Source organism: Chiloscyllium plagiosum, unplaced genomic scaffold (genome assembly GCF_037043375.1).
Source record: "Chiloscyllium plagiosum isolate Xiang-an unplaced genomic scaffold, Cpla_swu_hap1 HiC_scaffold_14, whole genome shotgun sequence".
Lineage (NCBI taxonomy): Eukaryota > Metazoa > Chordata > Chondrichthyes > Orectolobiformes > Hemiscylliidae > Chiloscyllium > Chiloscyllium plagiosum.
Window position 1 is genome coordinate 40,051,540 of NW_028270152.1, and position 24,314 is coordinate 40,075,853.

Here is a 24,314-nt window from a genome sequence, read left to right on the forward strand (position 1 = left end):
CCTGACGCGCCTTCCTGACCTTCAAATTATATTCTTAAACTTGCATTCATGTCTTTAACTTTGACATTAAAATCACTGGTGATTGCTTTCTTATGCTGAAATTAATGTGATCAAACAATGGCTAAGTAACTACTTTTGTAAGATTTCAGAGATTGATAAGTGAAATGAATGCAAAATAACATTTGTTCACTAACATCAAAGAGGCTGATATTTCAGGATGGAGATACCAAAATACTTGTGTCACACTATACACTAAAACTAAGAAAGTGTTTAACTGGGGTTCAGGCTATTATAGAGGGAAACAAATGTGGTGGAAACTGTTGTAATGAACACAGTTTCAATCACGTGAGGGAACTATTTTCATCCCTAATTTGTTGTGGTACAGGCCTGAGTTATGTACTTCTGCAAAGGCAATGCAGTCCCAATTACATATCACTACACATTAATGTCATTACAATTGGCCCACTGTTTGACGTGGTTGATATGACAAAGACAATTTTAAAAAAGCACAAAGGAAATGTTCATTCACTATTTGATAAAATGTTTAGGATGCACTACAGTTATTCAGTTGGATATCAGTACAGTTATTCAGTTGGATAACAGTACACAACCTGTGAGAAATGGAAGTTTTTGTCTCACTCAAACTGTGAAGAGCTGAATGAATGCAGCTGTCTAGCCAATTTCATCTTAGGTCATCTTCATCACTATATCCGATAAATGTAACCAGCAATTACAGATGATGTCACTGGCTGTAAGCCTAAAGGCAGAGGGGTTGCTGGAAGGATTTAAGGATAGGTCGTCACAGTTTGGCATGGTGATAAAAATTACTTAAACCTTTTCAGTGTAGTTAGTGTGCTTATTATAGTTTAAAAAGTACAGGTAGTTCTATAATGTGATGGTTATGTTTTGTGCAACCCCACATTACAGAAAAATCATGCTTTAGAAACAGCGCTTTAAGTGTTGGTGATGTAATTGTGTTACAAGCAACATACATTTTAAAACTTGGTGCTTTAAAAACAGTGCCCCCAGTTCGTCAATTGCGTTACAGCGAACTCACGTTGATGAAACACACATTATAGCAGAACGGCCTGTACTATTGTATTTGACACCTTTGGTCATGCAAATTGTTGTCTTCAGGGTTTCTGAACTTGAGCAGCAGCAGCTCCATTACAATGGAGTATCCATGAAGTTGAGAGTTTGTGCCTAACATGTTTCTCCTCCTCGGGTAATTCCCCAGGACTGAGATTGACTTTATTTCCACTCCAGTGTTGTGTGTCCTGAGAGACTGATGGTCAATTGCTGAATCCAGACCACCTACCACAAGTGAGGAGGAATGGGGTTGGGTGGGATGTTTGGATTCTTGTACACTTCTTCTACTGTTTCATTTGACCTCCACTTAGGCATGCCAGACTTGCATAAAATTGTTGGCACTTTCAAGATCGCTTCTTGTCTTGATTGGGAAATTTTGAGGTATGGATTCCCACAGGTCAATAGGAAGATTGCATTTCATTTCAGTAGACACTCAGCAGGCCTGACAACTTCGTAGAGAAGGAGAGAACCTGAAAAAATGATGTTTCATCAGAACTGTTCTGATGAGGGCATTTAATGGTCAACCATATTGCTTGTAGGTATGGAGACCCATATAAGCCATACTGTGTAAGGAAAGCAGGTTTCCTTGCTGGAATGGCGTTAATGAGTCAGATGGGTTTTAATGACAGCTGATGGTCACCATTGCTATGATTAGAGTCAAGTTTTCCCGGAGAAGGCAATAAGGTCTATCTCCTTATTAAAGACCCCATATTTTCATTCCCTGAGGTGTAGCCATGATGGGGTCAGGCCAATTGTAAGGAGGTTATGAAGGCTGTTTTTCCCCCTCTTGGGACTGAGCTCCTCCCATTGTCTGTGACACCCTAAGAGGCTGTGACCCATATTTATGTAAAAGGGCTTGGCTCCTATAAAATTGTGGGATGTTGGAGCTCTTCACCCCCATAATGGTGTTGCATGTTCGAAAGTACTGCAAGTGGTCTGATTGCTCATTTTGAATCATCAAATTTGCTGGCAACAAGAACTGTGTTAGCAGTAAAAACACAATATTGTGAAATCCAGGCCCAGATTTCAATTCCAGGTTTATTAATTAATTTAATTCAAATTCTGCCAGCTGTCATAATGTCATTTGAAGTCATGTGACCCGAGCATTTGCTGGGCCTCTGATCTGCTGGTCCAGTGATGTTACCACTATGCCACTGTGTCTGAATGCCACCAATTAGAGATGCCTTATTTAAAGTAGAATTAAGACACTGACAGATTGTTTGTCATTGACTGTTGCCTCATAAGATCCTCAGCAACTGAAATAGGGTTTTGAATCATGTAAGATTCCAAAGGAGCTTGACAGGTCAAATGCTTAAAAGATGTTGGGCTAGATATTACATGTACCCACAATGAGTATTTTTGTTTTTATGTAATATTAATTGGATGGCAAGCTCACCACTTTGTCACCCACACCCAAACTCATCTCATAAAACAGCTGGCAGATTGGTGCTGAATTTGGCAGCCCTCCCACCATATGTAAATAAATTATTAAGGATTAATTGAACTTGTTTAATGTCAACTAACCCAATATTATGCTGCTGGTATTACAAAATGATTGGAGGAGTAGGGGGGATGATGGTGTCCCTTTCTCTTTAAAAGTGTTTAAAATGGTAGGAAGAAAATGTGTGCTATCTTTGTGAGTTTGACTGCCCTTTATCTATCAGGGGCACCACTCCAAGAAAGTAGTACACTCTTCCTATCTGCAGATATGTTTCCTCGACCCATTAACCTTTTTCTAAGTTGCCAAATGTTCCCCTACCTAGAATTCCTGACTTACCTTACTCTGTAATCCATTTGACCTCCTTTGCAAGCCTGCCTGCAGCCCCACCAGTGTCCACCACAGACTTCTGGCCCTGCCTAGACTGCCAGTTGTTAGCAGCTTCTTGAAATGGGACTTATTCCCAGTGAGGGACAACATCACACAACCCATTAATTTAGTTCACCCACAGCACTTTGTAGCTATGGGATAGGTTTGTTTTTGGCTTGCCACCAGCCTGCCTTTCTTGGGGGAGTGGTGGCTACAGTGGGGGTGCTGTCTGTCTCCCCATTATCTTCTCACCATTTCAAAGTGAAAGCTCTCCCATTTACGACTAAGTTGAGGAATTTCTTCTCTCAGTGGGTCATTAATCTTAGGAATTCTTTAACCCAGGGAACAGTTGAGACTCATTCATTGAATATACATGTACTCGAAGCTGAGATATATTTTTGAACTATAGGGGAGTCAAACGTTATGTGGAACAAGCAAGAAAATGGAGTTCAGACAAAGATCAGGTCAGCCATAGTCTTATTGAACACCAAAGCATGCTTGAGCGACTGAATAACGTATTTATGCTTCTGTTTGCTCCAATTCTCCTATTTGCTTCAGTTCTTTAGAGTTCTTACTGTTCCTCGGAATACACAAATCAAGAAAATTGAGTACTTCCTTAAACATGAGGAAAGAGGTAAATGAGGAAAGTGGGGTCTAAGGACAAAATTCTCAAACACCAAGCCTGCAGAGCAGAAGGTCCATCAGCTGATGGTATAAGAAAAGAAATCAAGGATGTACAAGGTACCAGAACTGGAGCAACACAATTCCCAGAGGATTGTAAGGCTGCAGTTGAGTATAGAGTTAAGGGGCAATGTCATGGAGGGACTTGATGATAATACAAAGATGATAATTTTAGATTTGAAACAATGCTGGATTCAGTGCCATTTATGTCAGAGAACACTGGGATAATGAGTGAAAGCTGTAACTGGCTTGGATTAATGTTTCAAGCATTACTGTTTGATGCTGAGATCTTTTCACCTTGAACCTGGGTCCATTTTGCATTCTATCCATGTGAATACAGGCTACAAAGCATTAAATAAAATTGACTGCGGATATTTGTGTAGTTTAAGATCTGGAATTCTATGCTAATATGACCTGTGTGAGCCTTTGGTTTGAGCAGACGTTCTAGAACAGACTTTGAGGGGTTTTTTTTTATGTGACGCATAGAGTCGTGGAGTTATACAGCACAGAAACAGACTCTTTGGCCCAACTCTAGTAGTATATTAGAGACACTGATAACAATACTCAAAGTCCTCCACACAAAATCCGTCTCCATTCCACTTGTTATTCATGAAATGAAAATCTGAGATTACCAGTATTTATTTTCAATAAATATGAAAATGAGCAACTTTTAGCTACGTTTGTCTATCTTTAGTAAATGTGTTGTGCAACAGAAAAAAATCAATAGAACAAAAAACCAATATGATCAAATAAATCCTTCAGTTTTCTAATGGTTTTTCAGAAGAATTTTGAGTGAAGGGCAGTACAGTCCTACCCATTCATGTAAATCCTGTATATGTCAACAGCCCACCTATCTCAACCACAAAATAAAGTGTTGTTCCTTTATTTTATTTGCCTATTCTAGTTCATCTCATTATCTCAATGTCAGCATAAGAGATTGTCCTGATGAGTCAGCTGACCGTCTTTGTTTGGCCTCAATGTAACCAATTGCAAAAGATTGGTATATCTTGACATCTTCTGAGTGTCAACATTTTTTGAATATGGTTCAACATAACGGGCAAATTTTAGCAGGCTCAAGCCAAATATGGAAGCCTTTTAAAAATGTAGGCAGGACCCTGATATCAAGTCCACCCATGTTCTCAGCAGATTCTTTTTATGTCAGCAGGGTCTCTTGAAACTTTATGTTGATACCTGTTTATATCAACAAAAGTCCTCTCGGGGCCCACAGACATTGAAATATTTGGATAGAACTTGTAGTGATGATATAAGATTTTGGGAAGTTCAGAGAGCAGGGTCTGCTGCCAAAAGTAAATGGGATTGCAGAACATAATTAAGGAACTGATAGCTAATTGGTGGTTGTGGATGATGCAGACTTGAATTTGGGGCAATTTGATGTTTTGTGGAGGAGGGCAAGGAGAAAACTAAAGAAATTAGAAGTGATGTTTTTAATGTCATTTCTCCAACATAATTCTACTTGTACTGATTTCTTTCAGTTCCTGCCTCCCGCAAGATTCTGTTGTCCCCATGTTTGGGATGTTATTTGTGTCCTACTTTAAAAACAGAACCAAAATATGTATTTAGTTGATCTGCCATCTCTTGGTTCCCCATTATAACATACCTGCTTCTGACTATAGGGGATCTCTATTTCTCTTGATTAATTTTTTTGTTGTTCACATAATTTAAATCAATCAATTTGTATGTTCTCCATAAAATGACTCACTCTATTTTCCCACTCTCTGATGCACTTCTTGGCCAATTTGTATGCTCCTTCCTTTGATCTAGTTCTAATTTCCCTTGTTAGCTATAGTCAGGTCACCTTTCCCTTTATATTTTTGTGCCAGATGAGAATGAATATTTGTTGCATCTCATTCTTATGTTCTTTAAATATTTGCCATTGCCTGTCCCCCATCATTCGTTTAAGTATTATTCCCAATTTATCATAGCTAGCTTGCACCTCATTCTGTAGTAGTTTCTTTTATTTAGATTCAGCACGCTAGTCTCAGAATCAATGATGTCGCTCTCCATCTTAAAGAAGAAATCTATCATTTTATAGTCACACTACCTCCAGGGGTCTCTCACAGTTTGCCAATTAATCCTTTCTCATTACACAATACCTAGTCTAGGATTGTGTGTTCTCTAGTTGGTTCCTCTCGTTTATAGAACTAGATACTGATATTCTACTGTAAACTTTATTGCAAGAAAGCTATCAGAAACTGATCTTCATTTGGAAGAATTTTTGTTTCATTGTGCAAAATGTCAGATTGATTTGTTGAATTTACTCACAAGATGAGAGTGTCCCTGTAAATAATTATTGCCCTTTGTGAACTGCTGTAATCTGTGTGTTCAAGGTACCCCAACAGTAATGTTAAGGAGTACCAGGATTATACCCAGAAACAATGAAGAAGCAGCAATACATTTTCACTTCAGGGCAGTGTATGACTCAGAATACTTGCTGCTAACTATGGCATTTCCCATCACATAGTCTAACACAATGAAGGTTTGAAAAGTAAAGGTCAATGTGGTCAGCATATGTATGGCTAAAGACTTTTTTTGATTTACTAAAGAAAAAATGCAGTACACTTTTTAAGTGTGTATTATGTTTTGAATTTCTAAGTTAAAATGCTTCATTTTTGCCAGAGAACTTTGATTTTCATTCATTATGTTTAAAGCAAATGATATATTATGCAGATAGAGCATTATTGAAGTGTCCCTACTTTAGACAATTTATTATTCACTTGGGTGTCTAGGTTTTCTACTATATTTGATGTAAAACTGATTTTGATTTATTTTAGATATTGTTCTAAATTGGGATAAGTTATGTTTTGTTTTTCAGATGAGCTGCGACGTGCCCATGCACAAACCGGTGATTCAGACCGAGAGATACAGCAACTACACCAAGAATTGAAGGAAGCACGGGAATTGGCCATAACTAGCAAACAAAAATGTTTTGAAGTGCAAGGTGAATTTTTACAGACATATAATGGCTTGCGCAAAAATAAATCTCACTTATTTTCAGATTGTGTAGTTTCAGCATCAGAAAATAGTCTGGATTTCTTTGAACCCCGGTTCACAAATTCCAGGTGAAACTGTAATTTTCATTGGTTCAGCTATAATATTGTGGCAGTGATCTGTGTAAGAAAGATAGGCATTGGTAAAAATCTGCTGGCCTTCTGGTACAAATAGATCTTTTTGTTCAAACAGATTGTACATTAAGGTGATCTCTGCTAGTGTTACTATTGCCTGTTGAATCCCAGATTGAAATCTGACTTGATAAATCATCCTTTGCTTTTTATTTTACTTAATGTGGTGGTGTTCTTAAAACTGTTCGAACATATAACGCCAGCATCTCTTATGCAAGCTGTTTGAGAGCTTTTCTAATCTCTGGGTTTTTCTCAGCTAAGATTGATTCTTGATGGTTCTGAATCAAAAGCAAGGTAATGCCTTCCAATGTTTTCTCTGCCTAGTTGTAAAACTCTCACAATACAAACAAATTCGCATTATCACATGAGGTGGGACTACAGTCAGCTGTTCACTGACAAATGCTGTTTGGTGATCATTGTCTCCAGAAAGACCGTCAAGTTATAATTAAAACCCTCATATACACAGGCCAAAGCCATACACTAGTTCAAAATCCAAGCTTTAAAATAAATGATATCAATATGTATAAATCATAACTTCATGGGGATCACTGTTTTAGTTGATATTTTTTATGTGATCTCATGTTCTTGTACACTTATTTTTATCAGCTGGATTGAATATTGTTTAAGATTTGGGAGGCCCTTCAACCCTCCAAGCCTGAGCCAATCCAAATTCTAAATACTATTTATCTTTAAAGGTACTTTCCAGCTAATATATTGGAAGGGGACCCTCAAATATAGGTTTTACTTTTAAATTGTGAAATAGTTATATCCTGGCAAGTTCTACCACTTACATTTTCTTGAAGTTGCTTTGCTTTTCAAAAAAAATCTACATTTTAAAAAACACCTGCATCAGATCCAACATTAAATCCATTAACTTCCATGTTGTTCTGGTTTCTTTACAGCACTACTAGAAGAGGAAAGAAAGATAGCTAAACAGCAGACTGAAGAATCAGCCAGCCAGATCCAAGTGTTGCAAGGTATAAGCTTTCACAAGTTGTTTAATTGGTATAAGTTGACTTCGGAGGTATTATGTCAGAGCAATGCTCTTCATCAACCCATTTTGTATTGGTGTCCTTTAATTTTGGATAGATGCCATCAGTCCTATCTGAATGGCATGTCTTAAATTTAGTTTTAAGAGTTTCACTTACATGATATTATTATGTTGCAAACCAGTAGTTAGAAAGCATAAAGACATTTGTATTTAAATAGCATGATGATAAATGCAAATTTACATGGCATGCTGGAAAGATATTTTTGTTCTCTTGGTACGGATTTAAAACAAGTCCAAGACACTTGGTCAATTAGAATGTCCAAAGTATTACTTGCATTTAGTAAGAACTTATGTTCTTTTTCTATGAAAATGAATTTGGTCATGAAAAATAAAGTTAGCATATGGCAATGCAAACTTTCAAACAAGTGAAAATGACTATTGCTTTTTTCTGTATGCAGCCCAACTCCACAAATTACAAAAGAACATTGAGATCCTTAGAGAAGAAAAAGAGAATGAAATTATTGAAACACGTGATCAATTAGCAAGTACCCGTAAAGAGATTGTGGCTTTACGACAGACAGCAGTAGAGGCAGCAACAGGTCGTGAAAGTGACATTGCCATTCTCCGAGGGGAATTGCAGAAAGTGCAAACTGAGCTTGAGCAATGGCGGCAAACTGCCTCAGAATTTGAAGCAGAAATTTTCAACCTTCAAACCAAGCTCCATCTTCAAACAAAGCAACAAAAGGATAAAGAGAAAGGGGAAGCAATGAAGTTACAAGGTAAGGAGAATGGGAAGGCACTTAGGAAAATGAAGTTTCCAAGATCTTTTGCTACTTTTGATTTACAGAGCAGGATTCCCTTAACAGCATTCTCGCACAATTGTGTTCAAGTCTCTGGAATGGGACTCAAAAATGAAAATACTATTACTGAGCCACAACTGATGGGGCAAGTACAGTTTCTTTACCTTATTAAAGACCTTTACCATTTTAAAACGTGTTAAATCATCCCCAAATTTTATAACTGAAAATTGAAGAAAAGCCATGTTAATATAATTTTGCTCAGTTTAACTCAAAATATTTTATTACTGTGGTGAATCTGTGTCCGGTAACTTCCAACACCAATCTTCCCTATGGTAGAATGCCCATAGGGGTGTTCCAAATGAAACTCTACAACTGAAGAATCTCTTCCACTATTTTTGAACTCCAACCCCTTTAAGATAAATGACAACATTTAATTATCCTTTTTGATGAGAACAAAGAACAAAGAAAATTTACAGCCCAGGTATAGGCCCTTCAACACTCCAAGCCTGAGCCAATCCAAATCCACTGTCTAAACCTATCACCCAATTCCTAAGCATCTGTATCCCTTTGCTCCACACCTACACATGCATCTGTCCAAACGTAAGTTAAATGACTCTACCATGCCTGCCAATACTACCTGTGCTGGTAACCTGTTCCAGGCACCTACCACCCTCTGTGTAAAGTACTTGCTGCATATATAGTTAATCAATGTTCTGATCAATGGTCACTGGACTTGAAACATTAGCTCTGTTTTTCTTCCTGTGGATCCTCCCATACCTGGTGAGTTTCACCAATATTTCTGTTTTTGTTTCAGATCTCTAGACCTCAGTTCTTTGTTTTATTCTTTTTTGATTATTTCCTACACCAGATTACTAGCTTATTGCCATTTGTGTGCATTGATGCATAAAATGTATTTGCTCCTCATTGCTCAATGTCTCTCATCAATAGTAAATATTCTGATTTATCTCTTGGATCCAAGATGAATTGCCTCATTTTCCTTTGTTCTACTTGCTCCCATCTACATTTAATAGTTCCTCTTTCAGTTCTACTTGTTATATCCTCAAAGAACTCAAAAGAAACTTGACTTCCCTTTCACAAAACCATGTGGCTCTATTAATCGCATTAAGCTTTTCAAAGTAAGTCCTTACTTATTACTAGACTCTGACATTTACCCCGTGATAGATGTTAAGTTAACTGGCCTATAACTTCCTGCTTTCCATCTGCCTTATTTCTTGAAAAAGGCCATTACTTTAGCGGTTTTCCAATCTGCTGGAACTCTCCTGGAATTCAGTGAGTTCTGGAATATTTTTAACGATGTCTCCACTATCCATGCACTAAGATGCAACCCATCTAATCTTGGTAACTTGTTTGCCTTTAATCTCATTAGTCTTTCAAACACCTTGTCCCTCATGAGAGAGACTGTTGGAAGATCTTTCTTCCTGTTAGCACTTTACTTGTCTGTTATCCTTCAGTTGTTTATAGTGTCCTCCACTTTGAAGAACGAGGAACAATATTGGTTTACGTTTTCTGCCATTCTCCCATTATTAATTCCCCAGTTGTATCCTCCAAGATTACCACACTTTCTTTCACTACTCTCTTTTTATATACCTGTAGAAGCTCTTCTGTTTCTTCTTACATTTCTTGCCAATTTATTTTCATAGTAAATTTTCTTCCTTTTTAGCCATCCGCCACTTGTCTCCAAAAAAAAGCAATCCCAATCCTTTGATCTATCACCAGTTATGTCATTTTATTTGCCTTAGTTTTTGATTGGATACTTTCCTTTGCCACCTTTGTTAACCACAGGTGGGTCATGTTCTCATATCATTTTAACCAAAATAAAGTTTTGTTGAGCGTTATGAAACATTTGCATGAATGTCTGCCACTGCTCATCCACTGACCTACCACTTTGTTTTATTTTCCCAGCCTTTGCCTGATACTTTTCTCTCTTCGTGCCTCTTATTTAAGTTGGGAACGTTGGTTTGACACCCAACTTGTTTGTCCTAAAACTGAATTCAAAATTCTACCATACTGTGTTTACTGCAGAGCTCTTTAATCCTACATTATGCATTATTTGATCAAGAATAGCCTGTTCCCCTGTACGTTCTGTAATGTGCTGCTCTAAGAAACAAACTCTGATGCACTATCCAAATTCATCTTCCATGTTATCACTGTCCATCTGATTTTTATCCAGTCAATATGCAGATTTAAATTATACATTTAGTGCTCTCCTTACACACCTCCATTGTTTCCCAATTTATACTTTGTCCTACAATGAGAAAACTCTTTAGCACCTATGATTTTTTTTTTTATTTACTAGGCCTTAGTTTCACCCAAACGGATTCCACATGTACTCATATCATTACAATATTGATACCATCCTTTATTAACAAAACTATCTCATCTGCTTTTCTTTGTGCCAACACTTCTTATTTGTCAAATAGCCTTGAGTTTTGAGTTCCCATCTTGATCACCCTGTAACTATGTCTCCATAATAGTTATCAAGTCCTATTCATTTATCTCTGTGTCATCAATGCATTTGTGTTGTTACAAGTGCTCCATACATTCAGCTAACGATCCTAAGATATAGCCACAGCCTGCCCTTTCATCATAAGATGAGCCTTTCATCTCAGAAATGAGTCGAGTGAACGTTCACTGCACTGCAATATATATAATTTCTTAGGTAAGGAAATTACCTGACAGTATCAGACACAGTAATCCAGATGCATCAGTAGGCCATTTATAGCTACAACAACACTTTTGTATTTGATTCCCCTTGCAATAAATGCCAATATTCCAATTGCTTTCCAAATCAATTGCATTACATGCATTCTAACGTGTTTCATGTAGCAGAACTCTCAGATGCTTCGAGACCTCAGAATTCTATAATTTCTCTCTATATTTAATTAATTTGCTACTTTTCTATATTTTCTGCTAAAGTGGACAAGTTCACACTATCCTCTATCTGCCACATTTTTACCATTCACCTATCTCTGTCCCTTTGCAGACTTCTTGGATTCTCGAACAACTTATTTTACTACATATCTTTGTGTCATCGGCAAATTTAGCTATCGTACATTTTGTTTCATCCAAGTCATTGATAATAGATTTGTTATTAGTTGAGCACTGACTCCTGTTGCACTCCACTAGTTGCAGTTTACCAGCATGAAAATGATTCATGTATCCCTACTTTTGTATTTCTGTAAGTTAACCAATCTTCTATCTATGCTAACATGTTAACCCTACACCATAGAGCTCTTAGTTTTGTTGAAGATATTAACAAATGCCTTTTGGAAATCCACATAGTCTGCATCTACAGATTTCCCTCTATCCATGTCTCTTGGTACTTTCTCAAAGAAGTCTAATAAATTAGTCAAACACGACTTTCACAAAGTAATATTGACACCACTTGTTTGTATTATGATCTTCCAAGTGTCCTGGTATTTCTTCCATAATAATAGATTCTAATATTTTCCCTATGACAGATAATAGGCTAGACAACCTATAGTTTCCTGCTTTCTCTTCCCTCCCCCCCCCCCCCCATTTTTTTGATTAAAGTTTATCACCATCATCCTCACAGTTGACAGTACTTACAATTTTATGTCCTCTGCAAATTTTGAAGTTATGCACTGCAGTCTAAGAGTGAGTTCTTAATATAGATCAAGGAAAAAAATGGTGCTTGTAGATCACTTCACACAGATCACTGCACACATTGGTATGTAAGCTTGGAATTCAAGCCTTTTGATTCAGTTTTAATATAGGATAACAATCCATGTTGGAATTTTTGCTTTCCGCACATTTATCAGTACATACTTTGATCTGTGTATACAAAACCCATGAAACAGAATTTTTAAAGTGAAGAAAGGTATTCTGTCTTGGAATTAAATGTTTGCTATTGGTCTAAAATATCAGTATTTGCTTAACTGAGTTATCTCTAATCTGTTTGGGTTTGGCACATAAAGCAAAACAAGATTGAGTGGAGACTATTTGGTATCCAAAATCATGTAATGTGCTTAACATAAACATAATGTATTTCCATCAACTATAAAAATTTATATTTTTTACAGGACTACTGGCACAATTGGTAATTATATTTTTTGCAGTCACTACATTATGATCATAAAACGGCAAAGTACTAAACTTTGTAACAAGCTTGTCAAGTTTGGATGAGAACTAAAATGTTATTGTCACTTGGGAAAATGCTCTGCTTTGTATTACACAATTTGTGTGTAAAGAGGCAAAGGTCAGTGCTATGACATTGATGTACTCATGCCATTGACCTGTGATCCATGCTTGAGTTGAGCGTTGTGATTAATTAGTGGCATAAAAATGCAGACAACGTGTTACCCTTTGGCCAAATGACATTTTCAACCAGAATGGATGACCAGTTGACTGGCAGCATTCACAGAAAGTCCTGCCAGTAAAATCTGCTGGGCCTCTGAATAAAACACACACAGGACTGCTGTCCAGTTTATCTGAAGTTAAGAAGAGCACTATGACGCATCAACTAATCCAGTAGAGATGTACGTTGGCCCTGCAATTGTAATTATGGCACTTTAAGAAGGATCAAGAAAAATGTTATGCATAACCAAATGGGCAGAAACCTTGACAATATCTAAACTATTTATTCATCCTGTCCTTAATCATTTGAAATAGCTTACAAAATAGGGGATAAATTATCTTGTTAAAAAGCACTAAAATGTATGACTGTATGATAGTGCTAACTTCCACTTCCAAAAAGAAATTTGACTTTGAGAATAAAATCTTTCATCTCTATGTCTTCAGTGAATTAGTAATTGACCCAGAGTTTCTTCTATTGCAGTTTTACCATTTTATGTTTCATCAGAATTGGCACAACTGTAGATTTAAGTGGGACTTTCATTGGTTGCATGTCATTCAATAGGCGTTACAGGATGGGTGGGAATCTGCCCAACAGCCATAGTCTGAATCATCAGGCACATGAGAATGTGTGTGAGAAAATTTACATCATCAGATTCTTGCCAAAATGCTTATGCAATGAGAATGTTCATTTTAGATCATTTTTCATTTTGTTTTCTGTTGAAGTATAATAGAATTTTATAAATCTTATTTGAAATCTTAATTGTTTAATAAAAGATATGTTTTGTTTTCGGCGAATAACAAGTTTTCTTTTCCCCATGTGACAAATACTTCAATGAATAACACAGTAGACAGCTTATGTGTTATCAATTTATTTTCCAGTAACTGGACCTTGTCCCACAAGGCCTTAACATTTTCAGTGTTTATATTTTGTTTTGACTCCCTTTACCAATAAGCCATGATATCACTTCCAGAGAACATCCTGTTAAATTGGAGGCATGTACTTACAATTGGCTAACTTGCACATACAAGTCTTTTTTAATGTATTTTGTTTTAAATTTAATCACTTTATTAATCCTGACATTCAGCTCACAAATTAATTTAAGTTATCTACTGATCCAGACATAATTCTGAAGTGAAGAAAGAGTAGTTCAGAGGCTCCCTCTTTTTTCCTTCTGAAATATTAGTAATTGATTGGAAAAGAAAAGCACACCAGTGTATTAAGATACTGATGGGAAGTTCACTTATTCGGCAGCTGAAGTGTTCGTTTTACAAAGATGATACTACCACGGGCAATATTGACCTTATTTTACAAATGTAGAATCGCTTAAGTCATGAGTATCAAAGAGAAAAATGAGTTATGAGAAGAAAGAACAGGCATTAATATAAGACTCTTGCACAAGCGAAAACTGTTTGTAAACTAACTTCAAATTTAGCGACTGGTAATACAAATTCAGCAACAAAGATTTTTGTGCACTTTTATAACTGCAAAATTTCTTTTATTTTCCCTATCTGATGTGGCAATTGCTTCTACTGTATATACTTAAGTTATAGTCGATCTCATGTAAAAGTCGACACTAGTTCTTTACAGATAACAGATCAACATTTATGAGTAAGCGTCCTGCTGTTGCTTTCCAGTCTGCCGGTTGTTCTGCTCCACTCCCTGTCTTCCAGTCTGCTGGCTGTTTGTTCCGTTCCAGATTTTCAGAATTACCATAATTTGTTTTTTTTTAATTCATTTCGAGATCATTTGGGCTTCTGCTAAAGATACGGTATAAATTTTGATGGGCATGAATTTCAGCCCCTCAAAATTAATATCCATATAATAGTCAACCCCATAAATTTAACTTTAAAAAGTAGTCAAAAAGATTTGACTATTACTTGAGTATATATGGTAATTCAGAACCATCTTGATCAATATATTTATTATTATTATCATAAAATTAAAATGTGGAAAAATGCAGATTCTGTTTTGTTGTAGATGTTTTATTGAATATTGTGGTACAGCTACCCTATTGTAATCTTTTAAATGTTGTTACTGATAGGTAAACTGGATGAATTACAAAAGCAGAGCAATGGGCTACAGAATGATTGTGATTCTCTTCTACAAGAAAAAGTTATTCTGACAGAAAAGCTACAGTGGTTTGAGGAAGAGCTCCGATGGCAAGTTCCAGCAATTGCTGCTTATTTATTTTTCATGTTTTTATTTCTGGTGTGTCTATTTCTGACCTGTGTTCATTTTAAAAATACGTCTCTTAACTTGACTTGCCAAAATACTGACATTATTTCCCACTAGCATCTCTATTCAAATGATGCAGTCAGCACATCCTTAGCTAGGGGTTCAGGTACATAGTTGCATCACTGGGTAGACCGGTGGTTAAGAAGGCGTTTAACACAATTGCCTTCATTGCTCAGACCATTGAGTACAGGAGTTGGGATGTCATGTTGAGGATGTTGGTGAGGCCACTTTGGAAGTACTATATACAGTTCTGGTGACCCTGTTATAGGAAGGATGTTATTAAAGAGAGTTCAGAAAAGATTTACTAGGATGTTGCCAGGATTGGAGGGTTTAAGTCGTAAGACGAGGCTGATAGGCTGAGACTCTTTTTTTTTCACTGGAGCTTAGACTTTTGAGACATGACTTTATAAAGGTTTATGAAATGATGGGCATAGATAAGGTGAGTAGCAAAGATCATTTCTCAAGGGTGGTGGAGTTCAAAACTAGGGTCATATTTTTAAGGTTTGTGGAGAAAGATTTAAAAGGGACCTGAGGGGCAATGTTTTCTTGCAGAGGATGTTTCAAATGTGGAATGAACTGCCACATGGTAGGAGCAGGTATAGTTACAACATTTAAAAGACATATGGACAGGTAAATGAATAGAAAAGATTTAGAGGGATGTGAGCCAAACGTAGGCAAATGGGATTATTTAGTTTGGGAAACAGAAGGGTAAATTGACCCAAAGGGTCTCTTTCTATGCTGTATGACTCTATGACTCAAATCAGATTCAGCATTTGCTAAAAAATGAAGTTTATAGCAAAACACATTTGTGTGTCAGTATATTGTGTTTCAACTCCCCACCCCTCAAGATGTCTAGGGGATCTGAGATATATCCCAACAAGGCAAGGAAGAAAATAATCTTGGACTAATTAAACCTCAATCATTTCTGTATACAAAGTCTATTGGCTAGTTGTACAACAGCATTGCCAGCAGCTTAGAAGTATATTGCCTCTCTTTATCCTGAAGTATTGGAACGGTGGAAATGATAATACTGATTTATTAGAATATCCTGTCAGTTTCTTGCCTTGAACTTGAAATCATTGAGTTTACTAATCAAAAGCTGTAAGAATTTGTCACAGAATATTGTTGTGTACCATGTATTCCTAATGTGGAAATTCTAGTCAGCCACCTGTGAAGATACTTCAGGAGAATTTAAGGTATATGAAGGAAAAGGTCTGGTTGAAGTGGAGTTTGGGTAAAAAGGTGTTTTTGCGCAGTGTCATACACTCTACTTTGGATATGTTTCCAAGAAAGACAACAATCATGTCATCGTACTAACTGATGTATAGTATATCTCTTAGTTAAAATACATATAAGATTCTTTAGAATTTACCTCAGTTACTCCTTGTGGAAAAGTGTATTATATCTTTTAACAGATATTTACAGGTATTTAAAGCAAAGGGGGATGTAAAGTATATGGGAAGAAAGCAGGTGAGTTGAATAAGTTTTGAACTACTCTACCAAACTGTTGACACAGGCTTGATTAACATAGTTCTCTACTCTGCTATAAACTAAGTTCTGAAAAGTTGTTTAACAGATGAAGTTAATTTCAACTTTTGTTTTAAGTTGATTATACTTTAATAGTTCACTTCTGGATATGAATGAAGGAAATATTGAAAAGCAATCTTTGATTATTGTTACAGTGCTCAGCAACAGAGTGTTAAGCTGACCAAAGATGTCAGTGGACTAGAGATTTCTCGGAAAGAGCTAGAAGTTCAGGTTGGAATGTTGAAGGAGCAACGCTTACAAGAGACAAATGGATTAAGAGGACAATTAGCACAGGCTGAAAATGAGACTCAGAAATTTCAGAAACAGGTAATATACCTCTTATGGAAGAACTGCATTAACTATAACGTACTTCACAAGTGTTTATTCTGATAATTTCATACAACAGTGATCTAGGTTTTTTTTTCAATTAAATGTGCATCATACTGCAGAATATATGGGGATAGTGAGGAAAGTTACCCAAATAAGATACACATACCATAAAGAGAGTGAATGTATTCCATGAGTTAAAAGCTAAAGTTTACCTGAAAGGCAACAAGGTAGATGCTAAAACAGAGACCTGATTACAATTGTGGAATGATTAATCCAAACTCTATCTTTGGAAAGGATAGAGAAATTTGAAAAGGTTTAAGTCGTAGTATTGATGAAACACAATAACTATTGCTATGAAAAGAAGGCATTTCAACGAAGATGACCATTGCAGTGGAAAGATTGAGCAAGATTAGAGAATAACAAAAGATGAAAAATCTATCTAGTTACAATGGGAGATTCTAATTTTTACTTTGACTAGGAAAAGTAATGCAGCTGGAATAATAAAGACAAATCCTTTTGTTTTCTAGAACAAATATGTTTTAGAATCAACTTTATTTAATGATGAACAAGCCATCATCATTCAACAATCTGACAGTAAGGGAGCATTGTTTTTTTACAGTGTGACCATCATATGGTTGAGTCTGTCATAGGTTCAGATGAAGAGGGTAAAGTCACAGATTGGTTTGTTAACTAAGAAGAGACTCAACAAGTTGGGAAATAAACTGAACATAGTAAATTAGGTTGGACCGTTGGTGGGATAACCTACATGAAAATGTTAAATGCTTTACAAAAAAGTGATGGTGCAGAAAAACAATGGAACTTAAGGTCAGCAAATCTCAAGGACCTGATTATTTCCTTTCAGGGTGTTAAATAAAGTGAAAAAATAGTAGATGCATTTGTCTAATTCTTTGAAAAGTGTCCAGCTTTAGCAATTGTGCCTTTGGATTGAAAATTGCAAATCTGGCTCCATTATTTAAATTGAAAGGGAGTAAATAAATTGATAATTACCAGTTTAAAATGAGTTGTGGAGAAGTTACTGGAATCTATCAGTAGAGACAATAACTGACCACTTGGACAAATATTCACATCGATGTGTATTTGAATGGATTTATGAAGGTAGATGATGTCTGACTTGACTTACTGAAATTTTGGATAAAATGAGTTTCTAAAAGACAGTTGATAAGGTTTCACACAAGTTAAATAGCAAACTTAGAAATCTGATGAAATTACTTTTAGACTTGAGATTGGAATTGATTTAATTGGGTGATAGGTGATAGAGAATTGGGATAAAGTATTTGTTCTGTAATTGGTAGGATGTGACTAGTGGTATTCACCTGGGAACACAGGTCTCTGTTTTTCACCATACACTGTATATATTGGTGACTCAGACAGACAAATGAATGAGAGTTGTGTTAACCAGTTTTCAGCTAACAGTATGTCAGTAGGCATAATAAATTATATGGGAGTATTAAATTATTAAGCAGTATAGGCAGATATAGGAAGTGGGCACAGCTATAGCAGATGGAGTTAAGTGTGGGCATACATGACATCATTCAGTTTGGATCAAGAAGGACACTGAATGTCAGGAAAGTATTAGAAGCCCTGGAAAGCAAGCTAAATTTATTTTACCTACCATGAAAATTAATCATTTCAGCCTCTGTTTAAAAAAAAAAGGGCTAGATTACCAAATGATACCAAGGTTTAAATTATTAATTTTAATGACTGATAAAATAAATTTGACGTATTTCCTGAATTTAGAAATTAGGTATTTAAAGTGACAGTTATTCAGTATGGTAGATAAAAACTACTGCTCCTGATAAAATCAAATTCATGAAGCAAGATAAGAAATTAAAAGAATTTAATGTTGTCTTCGAAGGAGTAGTGCAGTGGATTAGATTTATCTTCCTTTAACCTTGGGTGGGGGGGGGGTGGTTGAAGGAAGGGAATGATGTGTTAAGTCATTCCGGAGCATTTTCTGTGCTGTATTGCACCATTTCTGCTGTGAGAAGCTTCCAGTAGGTTGGTACACCACGAGTACAGTCATCTCATTAAAGAAGTAGAGGGAGACTGTACTATATGGGTATGCGATGGCCTAGTGATAATTATCACTGGGCTGTTAATCTAGAGTTGAAAAGGGTGGCGCTAGAAAAGCACAGCAGGTCAGGCAGCATTTAAGGATGAGAGGCAACATGAGAGTCAACATTTCGGGCATAAGCGTGAAGGACATTCCTGATGAAGGGCTTATGCCCGAAGCATCTACTCTCCTGCTCCTCAGATGCTGCCTCACCTGCTATGCTTTTCTTGCTGAAGTCCTCGGTTTCTCCCTGTTAATCTAAAAACTCAGGTAATGTTCTGGGAACTTGGGTCAAAATCCTGCCATGGCAGATGGTGGAACTAAGAATCTAATGATGATCATGAAGCCATTGCCGATTGTTGAGTAAAACCCATCTGTGTCACTAATGTCCTTGAGGAAAGGAAATCTACTATCCTTATCTGTTCTGGCCTACATGCGACTCCAGACCCACAGCAATGTGGTTGACTCTGAACTGCGCTCTGGCCATTAGAGAGGGGCAATAAATGTTAGACCAGCCAGTGACACCCTATTATCCCACATCAGTGACACATGAATAAATTTTTAAAAAACTCAAACTGAGGTTAACTTGTATTGGCTGTGTAGTGGGAAAATGTTGTACTGCTGTACTACAGTCAGTGCACACAAAACAAAGCCATTCATTACCTCACAAGTGAAAATGTCATTGAGATCATTTGGAGAGATCATAAGCAGCTCTCAAGAATACCTCTTCCTGTTCTTTCCCCATGCTGACAAAAGTGAAAGTTTGATTTTATTTTAATGTACTTATTGGAGAGATTAATTCTGTACTTAACATCTGCACCAATTGTGATGCTTAATGTAAGCTCAGAACAGCAAACTTACCTGAATTTATAACTTGATAAGAAACATTAGCCTTTTGAAAGAAGGAGATTCTTTGACTAAATTCATTTGATTGAAGAGCAAGTTCAAGCTACTTGTTCTTCCTGGAAGTTATTTTGAGGCTGGCTATTCATGCTGAAATATCAAGTAATAGTTGTCTTCCTACACCTTTTCCATTTGATCTTTCTTCTTGTGTTACCCTTAATTGTAAGTAGTGTTAGGTTATTTGACTGTGGTATGTACAGCATATCTGGCACTGAGCCACACAGATCAGGATCCACTGCATAAGTAATTGCATTCAGGAACAGAGTAATGTGAGAATGCCAGAGGGAAAACATCGGAAAGAAAAATAATATTAAATAGTTTGTTCAATTAAAAGTATAACTGCATTTGTGTAGATCATGCAAAGACTACTTTATCAAAGGATTAGATGCAAACTGAAACATTCTGATTAAATCATTGAATTTAAAATTCTAAAGAAGTACTTGCTACACATGTTCAGAATAAGCATAGTATCTATAACATCCTCCCTATATTTGATATATGTTCTAGTATGAGGCAAATCAGACTATGTATCTGGAGTTGAAGGAAAAGCTTGACAAGACTCAGAAAGTGAATGAGTCCATCACAGAAGAACTCGAAAATTGTAAAGAAAATTTGAAGCTGCTGCAACAGAAGGGAAACAATGTAAGTCTTACTGATTAGCTTTTATGCCTAGTGTTCTTTAATTAATTTTATGTCAAGTTCCACGTTAAATGTTTTTCACCTGTTAAAATAAGCTTGTAAATTTTAAGTCTGATAGGAAATCAAATTTTTATATCATTTCCAGTTACAACTGCACAAACCATTGTAAATTATACAGCAGACTTTTATTAACAGTCACCTGTGGGATCAGAAGTATATACCAGTTAATCAACTATTCCGGTTGATCAAGAGGTCCACATAATCAGTGTAGAAATGTAATACGGAGGTAAACACATCACTGTTATACTTACTTACAACATAAATCACTTAATAACACAACTTTGACCATAAGACATAGGAGTCGAAGTAAGGCCATTTGGCCCATCGAGTCCACTCCGCCATTCAATCATGGCTGATGGGCATTTCGACTCCACTTACCCGCTCTCTCCCTGTTGCCATTAATTCTTTGCAAGACCAAGAATTTATCAATCTCTGCCTTGAAGACATTTAATTACCCGGCCTCCACTGCACTCTCTATGGTAATGAATTCCACAGGCCCACACTCTTTGGCTGAAGAAATGTCTCTCATTTCCATTCTAAAGTGACCCCTTCTAAGTCTAAGGATGTGCCCACAGGTCCTAGTCTCCCTGCCTAGCGGAAACAAATTCCCAGTTTCCACCCTTTCTAAGCCATGCATTATCTTGTAAGTTTCAATTAGATCACCCCTCAACCTTCTAAACCCTAATGAATACAGTCCCAGGACTCTCAGCTGTTCATCGTATGTTAGGCCGACCATTTCAGGGACCATCTGTGTGAATCTCTGCTGGACACACTCCAGTCCCAGTATCTCCTTCCTGAGTTGTGGGGCCCAAAATTAGACACAGTATTCTAAATGGGGCCTAACTAGAGCTTTATAAAGTCTCAGTGGTACATCGCTGCTTTTATATTCCAACCCTCTTGAGATAAGTGACAACATTACTTTTGCTTTCTTAACCATGGACTCAACCTGCAAGTCTACCTTTAGAGAATTCTGGACTAGCACTCCCAGATCCCTTTGTACTTTGGCTTTATGAATTTTCTCACCATTCAGAAAATGGTCTATGCCTGTTTTCCATTCTTTTTTCCAAAGTGCAAGACCTCCCATTTGCTTCCGTTGAATTCCATCAGCCATTTCCTGGACCACTCTCCTAAACTATCTAAATCTTTCTGCAGCCTCCCCACCTCCTTAGAAACACTTGCCTGTCCACCTAACTTCGTATCATCGGTGAACTACGCCAGAATGCCACCAGTCCCTTCATCTAGATCATTAATATATAAAGTGAACAGCTGTAGCCCCAAAACTGAACCTTGCAGGACACCACTTGTCACTAGCTGCCATTCTGAAAAATAACCTTTTATCCCAACTCTGTCTTCTGTCAGACAGCCAATCCTCAATCCATTCCAGTAGCTCACCTCAAACACCATGGGCCATCACCTTACTCAGCAGCCTCCCATGAGGCACTTTATCAAAGGTCTTTTGGAAGTCTAGATAGATAACATCCACTGGGTTTCCCTGGTCTAACCAACTTGTTATCTCTTCAAAAAATTCTAACAGATTTGTCAGGCACAACCTCCCCTTACTAAATCCATGCTGACTTGTTCTAATCCGACCATGCACTTCCAAGAATTTAGAAATCTCATCCATAACAATTCTAGAATTTTACCTACAACTGAGGTTCGGCTAATCAGCCTCTGAATTTCCATCTTTTGTCTTGATCCTTTCTTGAACAAGGGGGTTACAACAGTGATTTTCTGATCATCTGGGACTTTACCTGACTCCAGTGATTTTTGAAAGATCACAACCAAGGCCTAAGCCATTTCCTCAGCCACCTTCCTCAGAACCCTAGGATGTAGCCCACCTGGGCCAGGAGAGTTTTTCAATTTTTAGACCTTTTAGCTTTTTAAATACTTTCTCTTTTGTACTGGCTACCATACTCTACTCTGCCCCTCAACTCTCCTTAATTATTGGGATATTACTCTTGTCTTCCATGTGCAGACTGACACAAAATACTTATTAAGTTCTTCAATTATTTCCTTATCTCCCATTACTAGCCTTCCTGCATCAATTTGGAGTAGCCCAATTTCTACTTTTGCCTGTTTGTTTCTTATGTATTGAAAGAAACTTTTACTATCATTTCTAATATTACTGGCTAGCTTACCTTCATATTTGATCCTCTCCTTCCTTATTTCTCTCTTTGTTATCCTCTGTTTGTTTTGTAGTATTCCCAATCTTCTGATTTCCTAGTGCTCTTGGACAATTTATAGGCTCTCTCTTTTTCTATGATACATTTCCTGACTTCCTTTGACAGCCATGGCTGTCTAATGCCCCCTTCCCCCCCGGATAATCTTTCTTTTCTTTGGAATAAACCACTGTACTGTGTCCTCAATTACACCCAGAAACTCCTGCCATTGTTGCTTTACTGTCTTCCCCATTAGGCTCTGCTTCTAGTCAATTTTCGTCAGTTCCTCTCTCATGCCCCTGTAATTACTTTTATTTAACTAACACCATTTCATCCGATTTTGCCTTCTCTTTTTCAAGCTGCAGACTGAACTCTACCATATCATGATCGCTGCCTCTTAAGTGTTCCCTTACTTTAAGATTTTTTATAAAGTCTGACTCATTACATAGCACTAAGTCCAGAATAGCCTGCTCCCTTGTGGGCTCCATCACAAGCTGTTCCAAAAAGCCATCCTGTAAGCATTTCATGAATTCCCTTTCTTTGGATCCACCAACAACATTTGTTTACCCAGTCCATTTGCATATTTAAGTTTCCCATGATCACTGTGACCTTGCCTTTCTGACATGCCCTATCTATTTCCTGGTACATCTTGCACCCCTGATCCTGACCACTGCTGAGAGGTCTGTACATAACTACCTTCATGGTGTTTTTGCCTTTGTCATTCAACTCCACCCACACAGGCTCCACATCTGACCCTATGTCATTCAGTGCCATAAATTTAATTTCATTCTTAACTTACAAGGCAACCCTGCCCCCTCTGCCCACCTCCCTGTCTTTTCGATAAGTTGTAAATCCTTAGATGTTTAACGGTCAGTCCTGAACCCCCTGCAACCATGTCTCTCTGATGCCTATCACATCATAATCATTCACAATGTCTAAAATAAACTTACCAGCAGACAACCTTCCCACTTACATCCTCCGTTGACTACTTGGATGTCGCAGGGATTGCGATAATACAATGAACTTCTGGTATTTCAGATATATAATTTTTTGCCTGTTTATTGAGAGTCAATTCAAAAGATGCTGGTTAAAATAAATTTTGCTGTATATTATATCTAAATCAAATGTTTTAGCCTTTTCATGCCAAAGTAATACACTAACCAAATTAGTGTTGAAATACAACTTTTATGGCTTTGATTTTTACTAAAAGCTTAAATCAAGGAATCATAATTGGGCTTGAAAGCATTAGGAAATAAACAACTGGGATTTCCTGTTGAAGTGCTGCTATATTCAACTGGCTTACCTACACTTCTCCCACTCTTGATTAATTTCCTACATATCTTTTTGCTTTTTCACAGTAAAGTCTGAAAAATATCTTTGAAATTATACTGGAAAAAAGCAAATTCTGATAATCTTGGGCTACACACTCCTGATAAACCAGGAGGGCCAACTGCTGAGTAGAATGATGGCAGTACCTATAACCTGACATAACTTGTGAAGAATGAAATACAGATTAGAAATGTGGTTCAGGTGGAGGCCA

The 24,314-nt window shown here is 37.0% G+C and overlaps 1 protein-coding gene across 22 annotated transcripts in view; it reads left to right on the plus strand.

Moving 5' to 3' along the window:
* Nucleotides 1–24,314, plus strand: part of slmapa (sarcolemma associated protein a) — a 258,658-nt gene that overhangs the window by 226,298 nt on the left and 8,046 nt on the right. For all 22 annotated transcript variants that reach the window (XM_087994334.1, XM_087994332.1, XM_043708129.2 and 19 more), the window contains 6 exons: nucleotides 6,411–6,536; nucleotides 7,620–7,694; nucleotides 8,167–8,487; nucleotides 14,889–15,006; nucleotides 16,765–16,936; nucleotides 20,424–20,558. In XM_087994334.1, the coding sequence (XP_087850460.1) occupies nucleotides 6,411–6,536; nucleotides 7,620–7,694; nucleotides 8,167–8,487; nucleotides 14,889–15,006; nucleotides 16,765–16,936; nucleotides 20,424–20,558 (947 nt within the window). The remainder of the gene's footprint in view (nucleotides 1–6,410; nucleotides 6,537–7,619; nucleotides 7,695–8,166; nucleotides 8,488–14,888; nucleotides 15,007–16,764; nucleotides 16,937–20,423; nucleotides 20,559–24,314) is intronic.